The 21,789-nt window shown below is 36.8% G+C and overlaps 2 protein-coding genes, 1 long non-coding RNA gene and 1 pseudogene across 6 annotated transcripts; 1 reads left to right on the top strand and 3 right to left on the bottom strand.

The window, feature by feature from the left end:
* The first annotated feature begins 212 nt into the window (after positions 1 to 212).
* Positions 213 to 4,280, top strand: LOC147490951 (pentatricopeptide repeat-containing protein At3g24000, mitochondrial-like). Its single transcript, XM_086567081.1, has one exon. It carries the CDS (start codon positions 357 to 359, stop codon positions 3,399 to 3,401), a length of 3,045 nt encoding a protein of 1,014 aa, XP_086423207.1. The 5' UTR covers positions 213 to 356; the 3' UTR covers positions 3,402 to 4,280.
* Positions 3,610 to 7,177, bottom strand: LOC147490950 (uncharacterized). 3 transcript variants are annotated; one of them, XM_086567082.1, is made up of 7 exons: positions 6,608 to 7,177; positions 6,383 to 6,512; positions 5,317 to 5,366; positions 4,981 to 5,025; positions 4,774 to 4,895; positions 4,236 to 4,350; positions 3,610 to 4,108 (listed from the first exon to the last, which is right to left on the bottom strand). In XM_086567082.1, the coding sequence occupies exons 1-7, from the start codon at positions 6,707 to 6,709 to the stop codon at positions 4,043 to 4,045; spliced, it is 630 nt and encodes a 209-aa protein (XP_086423208.1). In that variant the 5' UTR covers positions 6,710 to 7,177; the 3' UTR covers positions 3,610 to 4,042. The 3 variants fall into 3 exon arrangements, with proteins under 3 accessions (XP_086423208.1, XP_086423210.1, XP_086423209.1); XM_086567084.1 differs by having other exon boundaries at positions 4,236 to 4,344; XM_086567083.1 differs by having other exon boundaries at positions 5,317 to 5,363.
* A 358-nt stretch (positions 7,178 to 7,535) lies between these two features.
* LOC147490949 (small RNA 2'-O-methyltransferase-like) lies at positions 7,536 to 16,607 on the bottom strand (annotated as a pseudogene). The gene is made up of 9 exons (XR_015199829.1): positions 16,162 to 16,607; positions 14,640 to 14,729; positions 11,462 to 11,987; positions 11,022 to 11,270; positions 9,398 to 10,350; positions 8,782 to 8,937; positions 8,563 to 8,676; positions 8,348 to 8,482; positions 7,536 to 8,221 (listed from the first exon to the last, which is right to left on the bottom strand). The product of XR_015199829.1 is annotated as a small RNA 2'-O-methyltransferase-like (transcript).
* A 1,952-nt stretch (positions 16,608 to 18,559) lies between these two features.
* LOC147490948 (uncharacterized) lies at positions 18,560 to 21,105 on the bottom strand. The gene is made up of 3 exons (XR_015200056.1): positions 20,939 to 21,105; positions 20,692 to 20,851; positions 18,560 to 18,919 (listed from the first exon to the last, which is right to left on the bottom strand). It is a non-coding gene; the product is annotated as an uncharacterized LOC147490948 (long non-coding RNA).
* Positions 21,106 to 21,789: the final 684 nt, after the last annotated feature.

Below are 21,789 nucleotides of genomic sequence, written 5' to 3'. Positions count from 1 at the left end.
GTGGTAATGTCGCATGACAATATCAATGTTGTGCATGGTAGACCCTACTCCAAATTTACCTCCAATACTTGTCTCAAATTTCAGCCTCAAATATACATGTGATACTTCCACCATCTAGAGATACTACGAAATTTCAGGAATTACTACGAAATTTCGGGACATTTAGTACACAATGACGACATAGCTGGGCAAGTTTTCTTGGACAGAAAGTAAAGAAGAAGACAAAAGAGTAGAGGTTTATCTCTGCCCTGAAAAACCCCAACCCCAAAGTTTCTTCTTCTTAACATTTACAAGACACAGAAATAAATGAACTCTTCCTACAACATGATACTTCACTATTATTAATCATCTTTTCAATGTCGTTTCTTCAATTTAGTTTCATTCCCTCAAATATCCTCTCTTCTTCAAACACATTTCCCGCCACAAGCATCAAACTGAAATACAAAGTTTCAGCTAGAAATGTTAGTTTAGAAGATAAAACTGAACTGAAAAAGACACACCCAGACACACATTTCACTTCATTGTCTAGAAATGATGTTTATTTGAGGAGTCATAGGGTAGAAAGTAAGATTAAGGTTGAAGAGTTACTCACTTTGTTAAGTCATTGTACTGTGAATAAACAAACCCATGTTCTAGACTCCAAAAAAATTCATGCCCAAGTTGTGAAAACAGGTTTGGAATTGAATGCTGTGGTTGGGAACAAAGTTGTGATGTCTTATTCAAGGAATGCAGCTTCTTTGGATGATGCGAGGAAATTGTTTGATAAAATTACTGACAGAACTGTTCCTGCTTATTCTGTTTTGATTGGAGCGTGTTGTCGGGCGCAGCGGTGGGAGGATGTTGTGTTTCTTGTTTGGTTGATGGTTGATGAAGGTTTGAAACCTGATAAGTTTCTTATACCTACTGTTCTTAAGGCTTGTTCTGCACTAGAGATTTTGGGGTTTGGAAGGATGGTTCATGGGTATGTAGTGAGGAATAAGTTGGAGCTGGATGTGTTTGTTGGAAATGCGCTTATTGATATGTATGCAAATTGTGGGGATTTGGGTTCTTCGAGGAGAGTTTTTGATTTGATGCCTGAAAGAGATGTAGTTTCGTGGACAGCTCTTGTTTCGGCGTACATGGATGTGGGGAGTTTGGAGGAGGCAAGAGATGTTTTTGACTCCATGCAGTTAAACGGAGTGAAGCCTGATGTAATTTCTTGGAATGCACTGGTTTCGGGTTTTGCTCGCAATGGGAAGATTGATGAGTCCTTGAGATTACTAGAAGAGATTAGAGGAATAGGGTTGAAGCCTGGAGTAAGTTCTTGGAATGGGATAATTTCAGGTTGTGTACAAAATGAATACTTTGAAGATGCCTTCATTGTGTTTAATCAGATGTTATGGTCATTTGGAAAACCAAATGCTGTGACCTTTGCGTGTATACTCCCAGCTTGTGGTGCCTTGAGTGATTTGCTTTTGGGAAAGGGAATGCACGCGTGTGCTCTTAAATGTGACTTGTTGGGGAACATCTTTGTTGGGGGTTCATTGATTGATATGTACTCAAAATGTGGGAGGAGGGATCTTGCAGAGAGGGTGTTCATGAAGATGGAGATCAAGAACACTGCTGTAATCAATGAGATAATTATGGCATATGTCAATGAGGGCAATATGATGGAGGCATCAGTGCAACTATATTCAATGTTGAATCATGGCTTGAAGCCCGATATGATCACCTATAACACAATGCTATCTGGTTTTGCAAGAGAAGGGCAAAAAGAAGATGCATTTAAGTTTCTTTCTGATATGATTCAAATGGGATTAGTGCCAAACATTGTCACAATGAATGTATTGATATCTGGTTTTCAAAAATCTGGTCTTAGTGGCGAAGCTATAAAGTTGTTCCGCATCATGCAGTTGCCTTCAGGAATTATCAGTTTGGCCAAGGATAATTTCAAAGCCTGTGAATGCTTTTCTGCTGGAGTGTCAAGCTTATCAATCCAACCAAACTGTGTGACCTCTACTAGTGCTCTTGCATCTTGTGCTGATTTGAATGCTTTGGGGAAAGGGAGGGAGATCCACGGGTATATCTTGAGGAATGGATTAGAGCCTAACATCTTTGTCTCGAGTGGCTTGGTTGACATGTATGCAAAGTGTGATGATATGTATTCAGCCTCTAAAGTGTTCTACAAGATTGTGGACAAAAATACGGTTTCTTGGAATATTTTTATGGCAGGCCTTATAAACAACACAGAAGCAGAGGAGGCTCTAAATTTTTTTCCCAAAATGCTGGGGGACGGCCTTGATCCAAGCTCAATTACGTTCATGGTTCTTCTCTCAGCCTGCAGCTATATAGCATCTCTGGGGGTGGGAAGAAAATTGCATGGCTTTATTTTGAAAAGCGGTTTTGGCGAGTTCCGTGCTGCTCTTTCAAGTGCTCTTATAGGCATGTATGTGAAGTGTGGAAGCATTACAGAGGCCAGAGTGGTGTTTGACTCTGAACTTCAAAAAGATATAGCGTTGTGGAATGCCATGATTTCTGGCTATTCAGTTCATGGGATGGCTAAGGATGCTATTGACTTATTTCAGCAATTGAAGGCATCTGGTTTGGAGCCTGATCATATTACGTTCACTGCACTTCTTTCAGCTTGTATCCCTGAAGGCATGTTGGAGCAAGGATGGAAATATTTCAATCTTATGGACAGTTATGGAATCAAACCCAATTTGGAACACTACACGTGCATGGTTGGTATCATGTGCGGTGCTGATCTGCTAGAAGAAGCTTTATACTTTATCAAGAGAATGCCACATGCTCCTGATGCTTGCGTGTGGGCTACACTTCTAAAAGCCTGTCAGGTTCACACAAATCCAGAAATGGGAGAAAGAGCGGCAAAAGCCTTTTTCGAGTTAGAACCGAATAATGCTTCAAAGTACCTTCTCCTTTCCAATACCCATGCCATGGCTGGTATGTGGGAATCTGGTAGTAATTTGAAGAGTATGATGACTGGTCGTAGATTGTTATCTATTAAAGAATGCAGCTCCATAGATGTTGGTAACATGATATACAAGTTTAAAGGAGGCGAGTCTTCACATCTTAAATTGGAGGACATTATGTATATGTGGGATAAAATGGCTAGTGAAATGGAACACGTTGGATTCTTGCCTCTTGATCCTGTTCTGACAGGTGAAGGCAATCTCAATCCCATCTCTTGTTTTCACTCTGAAAAACTTGCCATTTGTTTTGGTCTCATCGCATTGGATGCCAACTCACCCGTCCGTATCTCAAAGAATTTGCGGATGTGTATTGACTGCCACACATCGGTGAAACACATCTCCAGGATTGCTGGTAGGGAAATCTTTGTGATGGATGGAAGCTTCTACCATCATTTCAAGGATGGGATATGTAGATGTCAGGATAGATGGTGAGCTACATATTGGTGATAAAGGAGAAGAAAATTGGTAGCCTCTCTTGAAATCACTCTTAAAACTACAAGTTATCTGCACTATCATGGAGACTATTGTTCATGAGTGAAAGCCAAGCTGTGTGAGATCAGGACCTCTACAACAGAAGGTCGCCTATTCTGTGAACCCAGTGATAATTAAGTCTCCTAAGAGCTGTACGACATGACAACAATTTTGACAAACTAACACTATATAAGCATGTAATCCATGTAGCCCTGTAACAAATACACATCAACAATGTTCTGATGCTGAAATTAAAATATTTGTTCGAAATACTTGTGTATATTAATTGTAAATGACAATTAGACAATTAACTATCTTTAAATAGAGGATATATTGTCTTCTGTTGAGACAATTTTTCTGTATCAGTTTAAAGTTGAGTTAATTGTAGAAGGTCAAGATCAGCAGTAGATTAGGTCCAAACAGGAGCTGTTGGTGCAGTAACTACATCAGCTCTTGTGAAGAAAGGGAGATCCAACGAAGTCCAGTGCTCCAGAGAATAGCTATTGCGCTGATGATGGTTTTAAGTGGTTAGTTTGAGTTGTAGCAGTTTGAATTGTGGATAAAGCTGTTCGATACTTCGATGTATTCTAGAGCCATTTTCTTCATGAAGCAGTTCTATCAGGCACAGATTGAGTCAAGGAGACTTCTGTGTTACAAATGGGACAAACCTACATCACAAGTATAGACTCAGCACCAAGACAAAATGATGGCATCCAAATGTATGCTGACGCTTAATCTGACATTTTTCTTTATATATACCAAATTAATCTGATATTTGTACTTTTGAATTTTTACCTTATTCATTTGAAGCCATTTGCTAATGCACTCAGAATGATACGCGTGCTCGCATCCAAGTGCAACTACTGTTTCTCCTTCTTCATACTCGAATTGACAAATCACACATCTGCAACTGTGACTTGGATTAGAATCTTTCCTGGCCATTCAAGTTTATTTTTATTTCTCAACAAAGTTAATGAGATCTGTTATGTAACGCATGAGCCGTAGTTCTGCTGGTGATTTCTCCATATTCTTAAGGCATCAATTGAATAAGTAAAATGCAGATGACTACGGAACAATGGTTACTTCCTCATCACTTCATCAGGAATACTTTAGTAAGATGTTTAGACACCTAAATATGGCTGTCACTAGCTACTCTTTGTAGAGTCGCCCTGCATAGCTTTCTTCTGTTACCTTTTCATCAGTATATAAGTATATAACTGGTGTTGCTTATAGTGTTGCTTATTTTATATATTTGATAAGAAACATGTGTACAACTAAATATGGCCAGAATACCGGAATTGGATATGCAAATCAACCAGCGCATCAGACTTACTGGTGGCCATCTTCAGGACTAGATTGGCACTTGTATGAATATGGCCGGAAGTAATTTGTAATTTCACTTCCTAATAGTCCTTTGTTCTCTGTTCCAACAAACTCTCCAAGTGCAATCAGTTCCTACAGCAAAAGCAAAGGTCACATTCTTGCCAGGAACAGTGAGTTATTAAAATATATGAACTACTTACTACATTACTCTACTTACCTCATAAGACAATTCATCTGGATCGACATCGTCTTCCTCCATGTCCTGTAATCATGGTTTAGTGATTCTTTTGAACACAGAATAATATGCAATTCTCTGCTCTGCATGAAGCAATCTATCCACTCTACAGTAATAGGTTGTCTTGATATTTATACCATTTATTGATCAGTACCTAGATATTTTTTATTCTTATAATTCTTAGACTTTTCTATATACAGTAACAATGACAAAGAAAAATGCCTATAGACTAATGGACATAAGTTTCTAGTAAGATTACATCTACAGAAGGTCGATAAACGAAAACCAGAAAGCATACTTGTAATAAAAAAAATGTACCTCATATTCAGTGCCATCGTCTTCCTCAAGTTCCTCATAGCTAACTTCTTCTACATGTAAAATGGAGGGAAAATTAATATCCAGTAATGTAGTTTCTGAAGATAATTCAAAAGGATGATACTTGAAAACAATGTGAAAACAGTTGTCTTAGTTAATTACTTTTGAAAGAGGCTGAAAACAATTGCAGAATGAAAGATACAGAAGTTTTAAGGCCGAGTCCAATGGTTTTGGACTCTGTATCTCCAAAACTGAAAAAAACAGCGTTACAGAGAGTACAAAATTGGAACATATACTATGTAACTGGCGTAGTTTGAAATGCCATCGAATTTATTACGCCCACTTCGACCCAAGGACCAAAATATCGAATTCGAGCAATGGTGTATCTCAAAAATCAAAATATATCAGATATATCAATGGATATATATCTATTTGTTGATCTGTCAAAATTTTATTTTGTATATTGATATTAGAAATATTATCGATTATATCATAAATATTATTAATATATTAATAAAAATTGTTTAGAAATTGGTTAAATTCAACAATTTATATCGGATGTATATATAACGGTCGATATATATTAATATATCAAAAATTGTAATATATATCAACAAAAAAATAGATTCAATATTCAGTAGAAATATATTGAATATTTTCATCTCGTGTACCAAAAAACGAGATATATCAGCAATATTTTGGGTTTTGTTTCGACCAGAGTCAAATGAAAAATAATAAAAAAAACCATTCTACGCCACTATTCCAACTTTACTGACCATTTGATATTTCAAATACTAATAAAGAGGTTGTCTAACCCGAGGATGTATTCATAAGGATGAGGCCCGCGGTTGGATCTTAATAAAAACCATTCTGCCCCACTTGAACAGGGCGTAGAATAAAAATCCAAAAGTGCAAAAAGACGACAGTACCCCGCTGACGAGTTTTTAGATGACTCGAAAGTTGTATTTTACTTGGTAATCTTTATTTTGAGCTTGCATGCCAAGTCTCGTCAAAATCTAAGTGAACAGAGTTAACGTGACAACTTGTCTAAATTTTAAAACCTTATTACCTTCAAAAGTATCATCCCCAAAAAATTCACCCTCATCAGCATCGTCATTAAATGAATCATCCCCACTAGAAGTGCTATTATCGTCTTCGGTGTTACTTTCACTCATCAAAAGGCTCATAAAGTCCCTTTCCTGAAAAGCCATCCATTCCATTCAATTAGCAATATCTTATGTATTTCATGCAATATGACAAGTAAGAGAAAACAGATAGAAAATAAAATAAAAACCTGTTCCTGCAAAGCCACAGCAAGTGCCATATCTGAATCAAGTTGGCCGATTTGGGCGGGTGCAACCTTCTTACCAATCTGTTTATTCCCTTCATTTTCCATGGAAGATGAACTAGGCTTCTTTGTTGATGTTAAAAAAAACAGGTTTAAGCTGAAATACGCAAGCTTTGTTGGTTACATATGAAGGTGCCAAAGAAAGCCAAGCATATATGTACATGGAATAACTTTGGAACCTTAATGGCAAAGCAAACTACAAAGGTTTCTGTACCAACTTTCAATGTTCTTTTTCTCAACCTACAACATTCCAAATCCCAGTTTAAAGTTGAAGGTATCTCTTATTCTCCTTGAGATCAGGCAACATAGCATGGCGAACCTTGCTGTCCAATTGTCCAAATGAGTTTGATATCATTTTTTTAATCCCTTGTTCAAAGTCATTGTATGAATCAGTTAGGATGCAAGTAGTCCTGATTGTGCAGCAATTTTTTGACTCCTGGTGGTCACTGACTCACTGGTACATTTTGATGAGACCAAGGGACGGATAGTGAATGAGAGTGGTCATGATTCTTTCACAATTAATGCTCTAACTTCGTTGTAGCTTATAATACTGTAGGTTTTATGTATGAATCCACACCATGTCAACAACCGAGCTGCGTTAGTTTTTATATGGCGTTCCTATTAGCATACAGCTAGCAGTTAGATTTGGTAGCTGGTTTGTCCTTATTGCAAAGGTGAGTTGATGTACAAATGAATATGACCTAGAGTCGCCATTTCTATTTCACTGATATAACGTAATCTATGGAAATATATCGTAAAATACCTATATTTGACACTCAAACTGCAATAAACGAGAGATAATTTGCTTCATTATTACTATTGCTCTCGTGACACAAGTGAACAATCAGTCAATCAGTATCTTCAAAGCCGCATTCAGAAAAGATTTTCAGTATTAATATTGAAGAACCGTACCAGATTGTCAAAAAGACGTCTAGTTTCGCAATAACATTTATAATCCGGCCACCAAAACAAATTGATCTAACATTTACAAGCAAAACAAGATTGCTGTCAGCCTACAATTACTACAAAATTAGATATTACTACCTCCAGCAGCAAAAGAATTAATAGCCGAGACATTAACATTTGGGGGGTACAGGTGAAGAACGGTTAAATTTCTCAGAGGGTAAATGTTGTCATGCAAGTGCTATCCCACTCCCATATAACTTCATAACATTGGGCCGTACTCACAAACTGAACTGCCGGATGAAACCGATTATTCCTGAAGATGGCAATTTGTGAGGGCAAACCCTGGTTCCAAATCCCCAGACCCGCCCACACCACTGAAGTCGACACTATAATCGTATTTTGAAGCCAAGTCAGAAGCCCAGTGGTTAAATTGGTCACGTGTCCACTCAAACTTGTGATCATAATTTCGAATTTGCATGTCAGGGTCTCAGTTTTGTCATCTCCTTTGTCGTCTTGGCTGGACTGAGTACATTTCTGGAGTATTGGGTTGTATTCATAATTTGGTGTGGAGACGATCAAAATTTTGGGACAGAAAGAACCAAGTACAACATCACCAAACATGCATGCTTGATCCTCCTCCATATGTTCAATTACCTGCATTCAATTACAATGTAACATGTAAACGCATTCAACGCGAGAGGAGGAAGGGCAAAGTACACCAAACAATAATTATGTTTTTTGAAGTTACGAAAGGAAAAAAGACAGAGAGAACTCTCATACCTCTAGGCAAGTGCCAATATCAAATCCGTGCAGCCGGTGATCAAAAACTGTGATAGAACCGTCATAAAGCACAACAGATTTGATGCTTGTATTTGATATAAATTCAGAACTTGCAGTTAATTTCGAATGGATAACCTGCAATTTTTATACAACATATTAAATACATCAGACAGAAGAGTTTTCTCTTAATTGAAAGACAGACAGAAAGTGCAAACCTTAGCTGCACGTGTGAGACCCTTCCGAGAAATATCGACACCAGCAATCGCTTTTTAGGGATGTTGGATAGTTCATTAGAGATTCCAACAGACTACCTGACCCACACCGAAATCAACCTGAAAATTACAGAAAAGCAGAATTCAACAAAGCGTCCCCAAAAATTTCTTTTTTCGGTATTAAAAAAAATGAAAGAGAGGTGAGATGAGAAAATTAATAAATTACCAATGTAGTAGCACCGGATTCATTGATGTGTTTCAATGCATATTCAACCCGTTGCTTTGATAAAGGAGGGTTGAACAGAGCCTGCTCCATCCTGTCTTCTAAGGGTTCTGTTACCCTTACCAAATTTACCGAATACTCTAAACAGCAGTCTTCTGCAAGATACGGAACTTTACTCCTGATCACAAATTTTCTTTTTCGGAAGTATATTTTTTCACTGTAGTTAACTTGATCTCACTTATTCTTCATTTCAAACTTCAATGTCTCAATTTAATGCATGAAACAATATAAGAAGACAGTATTTTGATAAAATCTTTAAAAAATATAATATTAATAAAAGGACTTCTATTGGCCCACCAGGAAAGGGAGTATTGGTCTATTGTTTCTTTGTTAAATTAACATGTCGCATTTGCTTCAACCAATACCAAATTCCTCACTTTGAAAATTAAAGAAAATTACCATATCTACAAGTGTGTGCAAATTCTGGAATTATTATAAGACACAAGTAGAACGAAAAGAGACATTTCCAAACAAAATGACGTAAAAAGAAAGAACGAAAAAAGAAAAAGAAAATGAGCAAGTAGAAGAGTAAAATGAAAGGAAAGATGGACTCACGTAAGGATAACAAAGAGAGGGACTTCGCAAAAGAACCAGCTGCAGCTAAAATCGAGTGCTGAGGAGGCAACTCACTGATGAAAAAAAAGCGGGTTGGTTCACAGACATCTGGGTGACACATGCTTCAAGCAGGGGAGTAACAGCACCAGTTCCTATTTCAAACTCAAACTCGTCACAACTTTCCAGAACTTGTTTCATAGGTTCTCCTTTCTGTTTTAAATAAATGGAGTAACATATACATGCTAAAGATCCATTAGCAGGGTAGTTAGCAGAATCTGGGCCTGTAATGATCACAGAACTGAGTCCATTTTGCTCACTAAGCTCATCTGTGCACTTTGATCCCAGTGAAGTGCATCTCTGAAGTACACTGTTCTGCTGAACATTGTGAACAGATAGACACAACGCTAATTCCTTGTTTTAGCTTTTGGGGATAAACATGTATTCCACCGCCATCTCTAGAAGAGGACCACTTCTCGATGGACACGTTTGGTTGCTTAAAATATTCGTTCAACCATGATAGGACTCGTAAAGCAGCATTTTGGATGGCATCATTCTGCCTTCTAAAAGAACCTTGAAGTTTATACTCTAATATTAATTCCTGGTTTCTTGATAACATTTTTACTTCACACATGAAGGTGCCTCCTTTAATTGCTGATTCCACATCATTAGCATCCCTAATTACTCCATTTTCATGTACCTCTTTAGATGGTTCTGAGACCTTCAACTTCTTACATGTTTCTGGTATTTTTGAAGACTGCGCAGAATCATCTATACTAACTGTAGAAAACTCAGGTTCAGATAACCAATTTTGACGACAGAATGCACAGAGAAGATCCCTTGGGGAGGAACCCCTCCAGTTTGAGCGGTTGGTAAATGCTAGAGGCAAATCAGCTGCAAGTATCGCCTCTCTTGATAACTTGTATCCTCCATCAGGTAGCCTACCAACTAGCATCCTGTAGAAGCAATTTCCATTATAAACGAGCAATTAAACAGTTTCTGTACTGAATGTAAAGATACTGATGGCGACTGTTCAACAACAACAATCCATAATAATGATAATAATTATACATATCTCAGCCACCTACATCATATATGATGTCAAATCCCACAAGTAACGATACATATACTAAACATCTTTTTTAGGGAACTTTCCCCACTCATGCCCAACTCACCGAAGCGAGTTGTCCATGACTAAGCATGTGAATGATATTTCAATGACCATACTACCAAAAAGGCTATTGATAATAGATCAATGAGCTAAGACAGAAGCTGCATTGTATTGCATGTAACCTTCTGAATCATATATTTACATTTCCTTTTAGATGAAATGCCAACTGCCAAGTTTCCATGTCAATACCAATCTATTACATCTTATAATGGAGAAAGAAGAAGTTTAAGAACTTATTTATCCAGCTGACCACAGATAAAATACACAGCGGAGAGCGCGAATGCATATCATGTGATTTAGCTCGAAAACTTTAGTTCTTTATGCAACTTTTCCCCATCTAACACCACAAATATCTGAAGAAACAGATTCCTTATTATGTGGCAAAGGCGGTATTAACATTTTAAGAATCAAGGAACATTATTTATTAAAAAAAGAAGAACAAGGAAGATCACATACCTATAATATGTTCCCACAGATATACTTTCATGGAGAAATCCAGTAGACCGCCGTGTGTATCCAATTGATGCCAAGATTGCATCTCCATGAATATCTTGACCTGATAAATAACAGGCCCTTGCATTCAAAGTTGCATCTGGATACCCAGTTTCTTTTGCATTTGAAAGGTTGGATGTTGAGTCCAACTCAAGAGAAATGTTTGGAGCAGAAAAGTAAAATCTCATCTCGGAAGAAGCTTTACCAAATGTCCTGTAAAAGAGATGTCAACCTTTAACAATTCAGCGTCCCATTTTTCAAATAGTGCATAACTGCATATCAAGCAAAGAGAGGACAAAGTCATCATCCCTAGCATAGCAGTATATGAGGTACACATCCACGGGAGGTTAGGTTTTATATGCACTCATTCTGTGAAAGTGAACTAACTATACAAGAATACGCACCTAGAGACCAGAACATGAGAAGAATCCGGGAGACCAAGCTTTTGTGCAATGACATCCAAGTAATATTGGTTGGATGAAACATTGAGATAAATTGGCTCAATGGGATTTCCTACGGAGCAGGGAACATATAGGGCCTCAACCACAATGTCTTCCACGGAGAAAACGTTCTGGTCTAGTAATGCCTGTCTAGCCTCTTGAGAGTATGGAGTCTGCCTCCAAATCAAAAGCTTTTCTTCAGAGATAGCAACTGAACTACATGATCTTGCAGCCCTCATAATAAGTGCGATACTCAACAAAATATTTGATTCTGCCTTAGGATTGATAAATTTGCATAAACTGTGAAGCTTAGAGTCACACGCGAGAGAACAGGAACTGGAAGTAAACCATGAAGATCACCTCCTCTCTCTAATGATTCTCTGAAGTGACCAGTCAGAGGATGAAGCGTGGGACCATTCAGAGGACGAAGTGAGGAACCAGTCAGAGGATGAAGCGAGGAACCAGTCAGAGGATGAAGCGAGGAAAGAAACTTCACCAATAAAAAAAATGATATAGTTAATATTCAGGAGAAATAAAATGGTTATGTAACAAAAGAGCAATTTGCCAAATCATAAAATTCCCATCTAAGTTATCATGGTTACCAGGAAAAAGGATTTCTTATCAAAATAAATAACTACTTGTATGCATTCACGAATGGGACAAGTTCATCAAGTCTACTACCAGTCTACCATTTGCTAAATGGTAACTCACATGTCATCTACCTGTTGATGGGAAACTATAAAAATTACTAACCTCCATGCAACTGTCTGCTGTTTGTGCTCAGCCAATGAAAGTAACAAATGATTTAGTGAAAGAAAAAAGGAAAGTAAAGCATTTGAAATACATCTAGACTCCTTTCAACATAATCGGAAGCTAACATATACCAGTAGGTTAAAGTGGTTAAATTGATTAAATTTGCAGGTGAGACCCAGCTTCGTAGAGATATTCTGTGGGAGTTGTTACAATAAATCTGGATTCCAGATCAGCCATCACCACGATCCTCTCATTTATCATCCAAAGAATAATAATAAATAAATAAATAAATAAAAAAAAAAAAAAAAAAAAAAAAAATCAAAAAGCATGTGAGTTTGTAGCAAACTTGCAGGAGAGCTCTACTTTGCTTTATAGAAAGGCACCGAAATCTCCTCAGTTTTTCAAAGTCAAATGGCACATTTTTGTTATTAATTAATTAATGGACAGGAAAAAAAAAGTGCCTAAGGATCTCATACGCAGGAATCTGCAGAATGAGAACCATTGCTCTTTAATAACCAGAAACTTACAAGCTTGTCTGACGAATCAATCATACGAGGAGATATTAAGTACACAAGATGTAAAAATTACAGTGAGTTTCTCATCTAAGAGATCAGCCAAATGCATATTTAACTATCTATAAAAGAAAGAAAAAATTTAGGTTTTGTACCATGAACTGTGGTAGATTTATCTCTTTGGGCCCTGAACTATTTTTTCGAGCAATGTGGGCCATCAACTTCTTTTGACGTTTCACTTTGGGCCACCTGCGTGTTTCTGTAACAGAATGTGCTTATGTGTGCAAACAGATGCTAACGTGTCATAACGGAAGCTTTGTGGCGCTGAAGTGGACATTTGTGAGAGCTACCATCAAAATGTCCACGGGTATCATCTTAGGTCGTTATTTAATATCTAATCCAATGGCCAATATTTAAGTAAAACTCTATCTTCTTCTTCCTCCCAACCACCACCCCCACCATCCCACCACCATTAGTAACTCTAATAACGAAATTGCAATGGAGAATAGGAAAAAAAATAGTCAAAAGATTGATTCAAACACCCATGAATTAAGTTAACCCACTAAATAAATTGTTAATTTGGGGTATCCATTGTTAGGGTTTTACCTCTTCAATTGATTAGATCTAAGCTTTCCCAAACTATTAAAATTCAGTCCATATATTTGTTAATTCTTGATAAACCGCAAAGGAGATTCATGGCTAATGGACTTAGGGCGTAGTAATGGTTAATGACGGTAGAGGAGGTTGTGGGGGGGGGTGGTAGTGGGAAGAGACGGAAGAAGATTAAGGTTTCACAAAGTACTTGCCATTGGATTAGCTACATCTTAATGGCCTAGATTATGCCATGTGTTTTTTCAGTTTTTAATTTGAATAAATAGTGGCCCTTAGATTAGTGGCATAAGGGTGACATACGAGCATCTCCAATGGGAGGTGTAAACCATATAAGATGGAAATTATACACCCCAAAAGACAAAAACACTCTTCTAATGGAGGTGCTAAACCGTATGAGATAGTTATTAACTTATAAATCGAGTGGGAAATTCCCCACTTGGATACAAACTCTTAAAAAGCTCGGCGTTTGTTCAACTAGCGTTCCAACTAATGTAGGTAACACACGTCACATGGACTCACGTTTGCTTTATTTTTTTGAGGATTTTTAAAGTTTGCTACGGCCCATGTCCGTTGTTTACGGGCAAAGCGAAATTATATTAACTACGCACGTTGTTTGAAGTCACGTCCGTCCATTCTCTTTCATGGCTATTCTGTTTGCGACGGTTGGAAGTTGGAACTATTGCTATTGTGTAATTATACAAACTTGCAAATTTTAATGCATTGGGTGAAGTTTTTGAGTGTGGTTCTCCATACTGTGTATTAGCGTTTAGTAGGGATGTAAAATCCCAATGGCACCTATGTGGCTATGTGGAGGTGTAAATTTACCCCCTCCATTGGAGATGCCCTAAGGGAGCCACATCAGCTATGGTTAGGTGTCCACTACAACTGCGCCATATAAGTTTCTGGTAGACACATATACATCCGGCATGCCACATAAGCATTTTAAATAACGGAATGGTAATAGTGGCCTAACGCGAAACGTTCACTAAAGTTGAGGGCCCAAATTGCTCAAAAAAAAGTTTTTGGCCCAAATTGATAAAACGACCAAAGTTTATGGTACAAAACATCCATTTTTAAATAAATATGGCTCATTATGAATGGAGACACAAAGCGTAAAGTAGAAAGCCATGTCAAATTGACGCTCAGCTATAGGTTAACGTAAAAAGTTAAAAGTGTATTAAGAACGGTGGCATTTGTGGTAACTGGTAATAGACATAACAAGGTTACTCATTACTTGTCAATTTATACAAGGATAAACCACCAACCTCATCTGAGAATAGATAAGAAACGCGTGAAATTAATTCATCGCATGCTTCAGGTACTGTGAGATTGCTTTTTGCAGTCTGGATACCTAACTGAAAGAGAAACAAAAATACTAAATAAGGAACTGGGAGATACGAGTCATTTCATATACCAACTATGAATTACTAATTAAAGAACATTGTAGAAACAATAAATACGAGTAGCATAACCAATATGACCGTGCTTTTTCTTTAGGCTCTTCTGGATACAATAACAAATATCCTAATTTACTAAAGAGCGTAGCTTATGACAAAAATCTAGGGCACAAATTCATATAAAGTAGTCTAATTAATATGTAAAATACTATGCTTATTTTAAGCTTCCATTGGATAGAAATACAAGTGTCATAATTAATATGTTAAAAAATACTGCTTACTTGGCTTTTTATGTTTGGTAATATGCTATTTTCTTATTACAATCACAAGTCTAGACCTTCTGACTTGTGACTTTTCAAAAAGAAAGTCCACAAAAAAAATGCAGCTTAAGGCCTCCTTGTAACAAGAAATGGACAAGCCAGAGCTGAAGCTGTCCACCACTGACTGATCCAAAGGTGATCAGAAGAAGGAAAACCAAACACTGTCATCTCAATGGAAAAAAAAAAAAAAAACATTACAAATAAATCTTTAGGATAAAACATTTGATCCTTGCAGTTGCTTTATAAGTACTTCATATTTTATAATCCAAAATAAGTTCTTAGAAACTGAAATGTCAATGTCTATGTAACAATCTTTTCAGAGATTACTGAAGAAAATCAAAATCAACGCAAACTATAGTGCTGGTTCCTGGTTGGTACAACCACATAGTTTAGTTCTTTATTTCCTTACCAATAATAGCCCTATATGTTTACCTAATCAAATTTGTTAGAATGATTTTCGAAAATCTTCTAACTTAGAGGTGCATTAATAACATTCAACATAGCAATGGAATGAAATTGGTGTCATTAGAACATACACACGATCTTACAAGTTTTCCCCCTATAACATACAAATATTTCCATGGCCAGTGTTTTTGTTATTTTACGAATACTACGTGGCAAACCTATATCAGAAATATTATTTTGCAAACTTATATTTAGCAGTAGCAGTAGATCATTAATATGGCCACGGTGTATTTGTTATTTTACCTGACTTTTTTACCCCCTTTTTTTACATGAGTTTCCATTGTTTAGAGAGAAAACAAAGTAATGCCAATGTCTCCAGCAACATTAAACAGATAAAAACAAGTACATTGTAATTAATTTATCCAAAATTCATGAATTAAATGCCAACAAATAAACAAGTCTCTAAACAACCCTGTAATAATTTCAACGTAAGGAAAATGTCCTACGCACGAATTAAATAGCATAACTGCTACATATATCCAAAACAAAACATATGACTATGACTACATAACTACAGTACTATTGTTATGGCACAAGCATAAAAATATGTCGCAAGTGAAGCAAAAAAACAGGACAATTAGTTGGGGGGAAATGTTAAATCCGACCTTTTCTATAGCCAGTTTGGAAACAGCTTGCATAGCATCCTTTTTTCTCTTGAAGGGTTCTGAAGTAATAGAAAGTTCAGGAAGCTCTAAGGTACAACGGTAAAGGCACGGGCCTTTTTGCAGAGGTAATCCTGGGCAACCATTTTGAACAGATTCGAGAACTTCCTTCATTGTGTACTTTGCATTTTGACCATATTTCTGATATATAATAGTCTTTGGATTAGGTGGTGGATTCTTCAATACAACAGCTGGGGTTTCTCCTACTTCCATTGCCCCAGCTTGGTGCATTTTAATAGGTAAATTAATAAACAAGATATTGTTTGCTATAATCCACGAGTGGAACAAGTTCTAGGAATAGGATGACTAAAACAGCTTGCCCATTTCTGTCTTCACCCTTTAAAAACTCCCCTTACTCCTCTTCTTTTCTTCTGCTTCTCCCGTTCCCAACCCCCATCTAGTCCTGTTCCTGTTTGATACAACATATGGCGATCAAATCAATTTTATACTACGAATAATGGATAAAAAAATAGAACAAAAATGTAGCTTGGATAACCTGACAAATCACAAGATCACGCCTTAAGCTAACATTCACTTAACAGTCATAATGATATGTGTGCGCAACTCAGTAACTTTAAATGAGTGCATATAGTTAAATATCATTGATTTCCCATCATTCCCCAACAAGTTATTCCATATGGAGAAGTGCTTAATAATCCCTACTTTGTTCCTTGTTTCCTATAACGTAAAGATGGCAGACAGTAAAACAAGGGATTCGGTTTTGTAGCCTAAGAAGAATAAGCAAACCTCATACAAACAGGAGCATACATTCACCTTTAGCAGCTAGTAATAGATGCAATACTTTGGTGGAAACTTCTTTACCATGTTTTTTTGTTATACAGTGCAGTTCATTGTTTATTTTCAGAAAATATAAAAATAAAAGTAATACCCAGAAATTCTAACATTGTGCAACTAGTATACCAGGCAGGCCTGTATAAGTTATGATTATGAGATGGTTTGCTGATTACCCAAACATATATTTTCTTCTTCTTGTTGTTGATCAGATGAAAACTGAAAAGTGTTGTGGATGAAAGAATATAACTTTCATAGACAAGAAGAATCTGAAACCTACAAATTGCATGATGGAGTCTTCAAAAAGGAATCTTTTGAAATAGTTCCTCACACTAAAAATGACCAATCTTTTTCAACAAAAAAGAATCTCAAACAATTGTTCATGCACAGAAAACAGATAACCCAAATTACATGATAAAATTCCCCAAACAATCTCTTTTCCTGAAAAATCAAAGCATGTTCAGTATATATTTCACTAAAAAGAATAGAAAGAACATGTCTTTTTGCCATGGGCATGCACTATCAAAGAAACTACCTAGAGCATCATATAAACAATTCAAAATAATTCAAAAACATAAAGTTGTAGGTAGATATTCATGATAAAAAACAGTTGTAAGAAGATAAGTATGAAACTAAAAAAAAAAAAGAGAACTTTAAGAACAAGGCTGGGAAACATGAAAATGGTGTACCTATCTTTCTTCCTCTCCTGTTTATGTGGTGCTTCTTTTCTTAGTGGTGAAGTAAAGTGAAGTGAAGACTGAAGAATGTTGTTTGAGGGGTTTAAGGTGTGTGGTTTAATAGAAGAAGACAAAATGAGGACAGGTATAATAAGTGGTGCGTGCAAACCGCGTGTTATATTTGTTTTCCAAATTAGCCCTTTTTCGTTTTGTTTTTGACCAGTTTTAACATAAACACTCTGTTGTATTAGTAGATGACTGAAAGCAGTGGGGCGTGAGCGGAGCTGGAGAAGAGAGAGAAGAGAGAAGGAGAAATGGGTTTGTGGTGGGGAGAGAAAGAGTTGGGTTTGGGAGAAAAGGAAGGAGGGAGAGGGAGAGAAAGAGGAAGAGTAAAGGAGGGAGATTGAGGACAGATAGAAACCTACCGAACTACCTTTCGTCCCACATACCCCTCCCTTTCCCGAGCCTAGATCGTTCCTTCCGCTCACTTGATAATTGCAGCTTGATGGAAAAAGAAGAATGAGGAGGAGGATAGGTTATAGGGTAGTTTTAATAATGGACATGTGTGGCTTGTGAATATGAGGTATAAAGTACAAACCCGTGGATTCGTTGTTATGTGATCTTTGGCGAAGTGAAGATATTTTCTTTGGGACTTAATTTGTGATTAGAAAGTAAATGGAATTTTCTATAAAGAAAATAAACTGTTAGAAATGTAGTTTAGGAAAATCAATCGTGAAGCATATTTGGTACTTGCCCATAGCATGGTGTGTTCGAAATGCTCGAAACCACACTTCTGTAACGATTAGTACATAAGTAAATTCACCTGAACCTCCAAAGAGTACACCGTGTTCAAGACTGAAAATGCTAAAAAATAACAAAAGTAATCATCCTTCTCTACATTTAATATGTGATTCAGCGAAACTTTGCATAAGCATCTGATTAAGCAAGAAACAGATACGACATATATAACACTGCTCGAGGCCGTGATGTAGTTTTTTTACAAGAATGTAGAAAGGTACAATATATCTGACAAGAGAGAACGGGATCTCGGCCACTAGTCTTTTCCATGGTTGAATGGATTAGAAAATACAGATTGAGGTTTCATGCTAGCGTGTGATAGTTTCCCTGTACACCTGGAATACAATATCAGGAACCACGAATCAGGTTGAGTTTACTTTGATAAACGATGCCATGATCTTGTAAATTGATTCCACAAAGCTGGCAGCAGCATCCTGCAAATTTATGTTAAAACAAGAAAATGAATATAGCTAGCAGTGCTACAAAACATTGCTAAATGCAGAAATCAAACGCTTTGTGAGCCGGTGGCATGAACAACTAAGTTATTAAGCAATTTAACTGTCCAAGAAACTTAATATTCTCCAATGATACGTTTATCTGTATTTTTCATCAATATGCAAAATTAAGGATTTCAAGATGGCCATTGTCCCTTCTTATCAATGTACAAATCCACACTGCATATTAAGATGGTAAAGTTCGGAGGAGTTTATACAGCATACCAGGCTCCATAACAGATCTCACCTATCTACGATGTCAGTTCCTCCTATTTATTTGATAGATCCCTGCGGTCCTAAGGTGCACCACTTGCTCAAGGTACAACTAAGCTTAAAGAGGAGAACATTCTTTCAACCTAGAAATTTCTTATATCATAGGATTGAGAAAAGAAAAGATAGAAGTAGCAAGATGATATTAGCACAACCTTTATCTTAGATTCTTAGTCAACCATACTAGCAAGAAGCATGTCCTTCCAAAGTGAGAATTGTCAAAATTTCCTTACATACCTTGCCCACCTTGATAAAGTTCCTGGCTCTGATCCTCTACCTCAAGGGACCCCTACTGAGTGTGCTTTCCAAAGAATACTCTTGTATGATGTGCTTCCACTACTATACACTTCAAAAGTTTCACCATTTGTCCTAACTAAAATATATCCCCAAAGTTAAGTCTGATTGAAATGCCATTTACAGTAGCATGCTCAAATGACCACCATTGATGGTGTCCCGACATTGCCAACCTTGGTGGTGCACTGGTGCCTCCACGTTCCCATCTTAATAACGGTCTTATCTACACCCAAGTGGCACCTTTGATATCAAGCAGCCTTTGAGTAATTCAAGATGGAAAACCAGAAGAACCACTAGGCTTACCTTAACCAAAGGCTACACAACCTAAGAGTAGCTATCCAATGTGACACTATTTCGTATATTTGAATACAATGCTTGAGAAATCACTAGAAGCCTTAGAAAAATCAAACACACGTGAAATATTCACAACGCAAAGGATCTCAGTATCTTTAAGCTAAATAGCATGTGGAATTATACAAAGTCGAGGAAAATTGTCCATGATCATAGATTAAAAAAAGAAAACGACAAGACTATTGAAGTAAGTTAGGAAACACTTCGCAACGTTACGTTTCTTTGTCTGGCCCTAACTTCTCAAGCTATCTTAATGGAAACTTATCTATCCACCAACAAATTTACAATAAATAAAAATAAATGGAGTACACACGAGATAGGTCATAATACAATATCACAGAAAGATGAGTGTCTGAAATGATCATCCTCCCTCTGTTTCTCTCCAAATGAATCAGTACATGAATAGGTTCTCAGTAAGGAGGTCGGCATCTTTCATATCTCTCTTCCATCTGACACCATATCAATCTCAACTTAAGCCGGCCTCTATATACTATGTTTTGTAAGTACGTACTACACGAAATAGGATCTTGGTATGCCTAACCTATTCCTATCCTTCCTTTCTCAACTCATTATGATTATAAGACTAGCAATCTGTTACCAGCTCATAATGTAAAAGATAATGGTCCCTTTAGTAGTTAAAGTGCTTTTGTAAAATCCATTACAGAAATTTTACCAAATTTATATTGAATTACAACGAAGCACAACAGATAAATAAATAAATATTATCATCCCATAATCACCATAACATACATAAAAAAGTAAGCATCAGCAAAAATGGCCAAAAGGAGTGAAATTACTAGTTATTAGAAGCCAATTTATTTGCATCAATACTGTTGTAAAAGCGAGAAAGCCGACGCGTTGGGGGCTTCGCTTTCCCAGGCTTCTTCTTTAAACTCTTCAAAATTTCTTGCACAAGAGGAACATGAACCAATACCAACTTCCAAGCCAAGCACCAAGCTACAAAAAAAAAAATCATCAAACAAGCAAAATAAACAATGCCCGACAATATAAATCAGCCCCAAGTAAGTAAGTAAGAAAGATTACCTAGAAGAATGAGAGAAAGAACAAAGAAGAATGCAAGTAATGGACGAAGAAGAAGTAGCATTACGTAATCCCAATATGAGAGAGAAGAATTCATGTTAATTGAACTACTTTTTCGGAGAGAAACATGAGAAAACAAACGTGTCCTCGAACTTGATACTTAACGGTCCAATTACAGTTGGAGTGTTGGACTTGACTTGAACTTGGGTTGGGCTTCTCAAACTCGGATTGGGTTAGGATAACCCCGTTAGTAAATTTTAACTTTTACAAACATAAAATGATAAACAACAATACATTAAGTCTTAATTTATTAAAAATACATGTTTAATTGTTACACAACATGATACTACTAATGATTTTTCTCATTTGTTTTGGGTAGTTGAGATGATGATATCTCAAAAAGTTTGAAACATATCTTAAAACAGGTCATGTGGGTCACATGTTGATGACCAGACCCATTAGACCTAAGAACTAATCGGGCTGACTCACGGGTTAACATATGTGATTCTAATCCTACCCATTTATTTTACGAGTTCGGCGAGTTAATCCTTAAATTACCCAAAAACCTTTTTTTCCAATCCGACTCTACTAATTTCGGTGTCGGGTTTGTGAGTCGATATAACAAAATTGACACCCTTAGAGAGTGAGCCGAGCCGAGAGAGAGAGATATATATATAGAGAGTTCTTGAATAATAGTTTGGGCGGAGAAGAAAATGAGAGTGTGTAAAAAAAAAAAAAAGACAGACGGATGGAAAAAGGTCGAGTGATATTCGGACCCCTAAATCCAAAACGCGTTTGCTTCTGCTCACTTTCGATTATTGATGTATTATGGATGTTTAGATAATTAAAACTCA

This window comes from Coptis chinensis, chromosome 6 (genome assembly GCF_015680905.1).
Source record: "Coptis chinensis isolate HL-2020 chromosome 6, ASM1568090v1, whole genome shotgun sequence".
Classification (NCBI taxonomy): Eukaryota; Viridiplantae; Streptophyta; class Magnoliopsida; order Ranunculales; family Ranunculaceae; genus Coptis; species Coptis chinensis.
The sequence above is the reverse complement of the archived record's forward strand: the minus strand, read 5'-3'. Positions and strand labels throughout refer to the sequence as shown.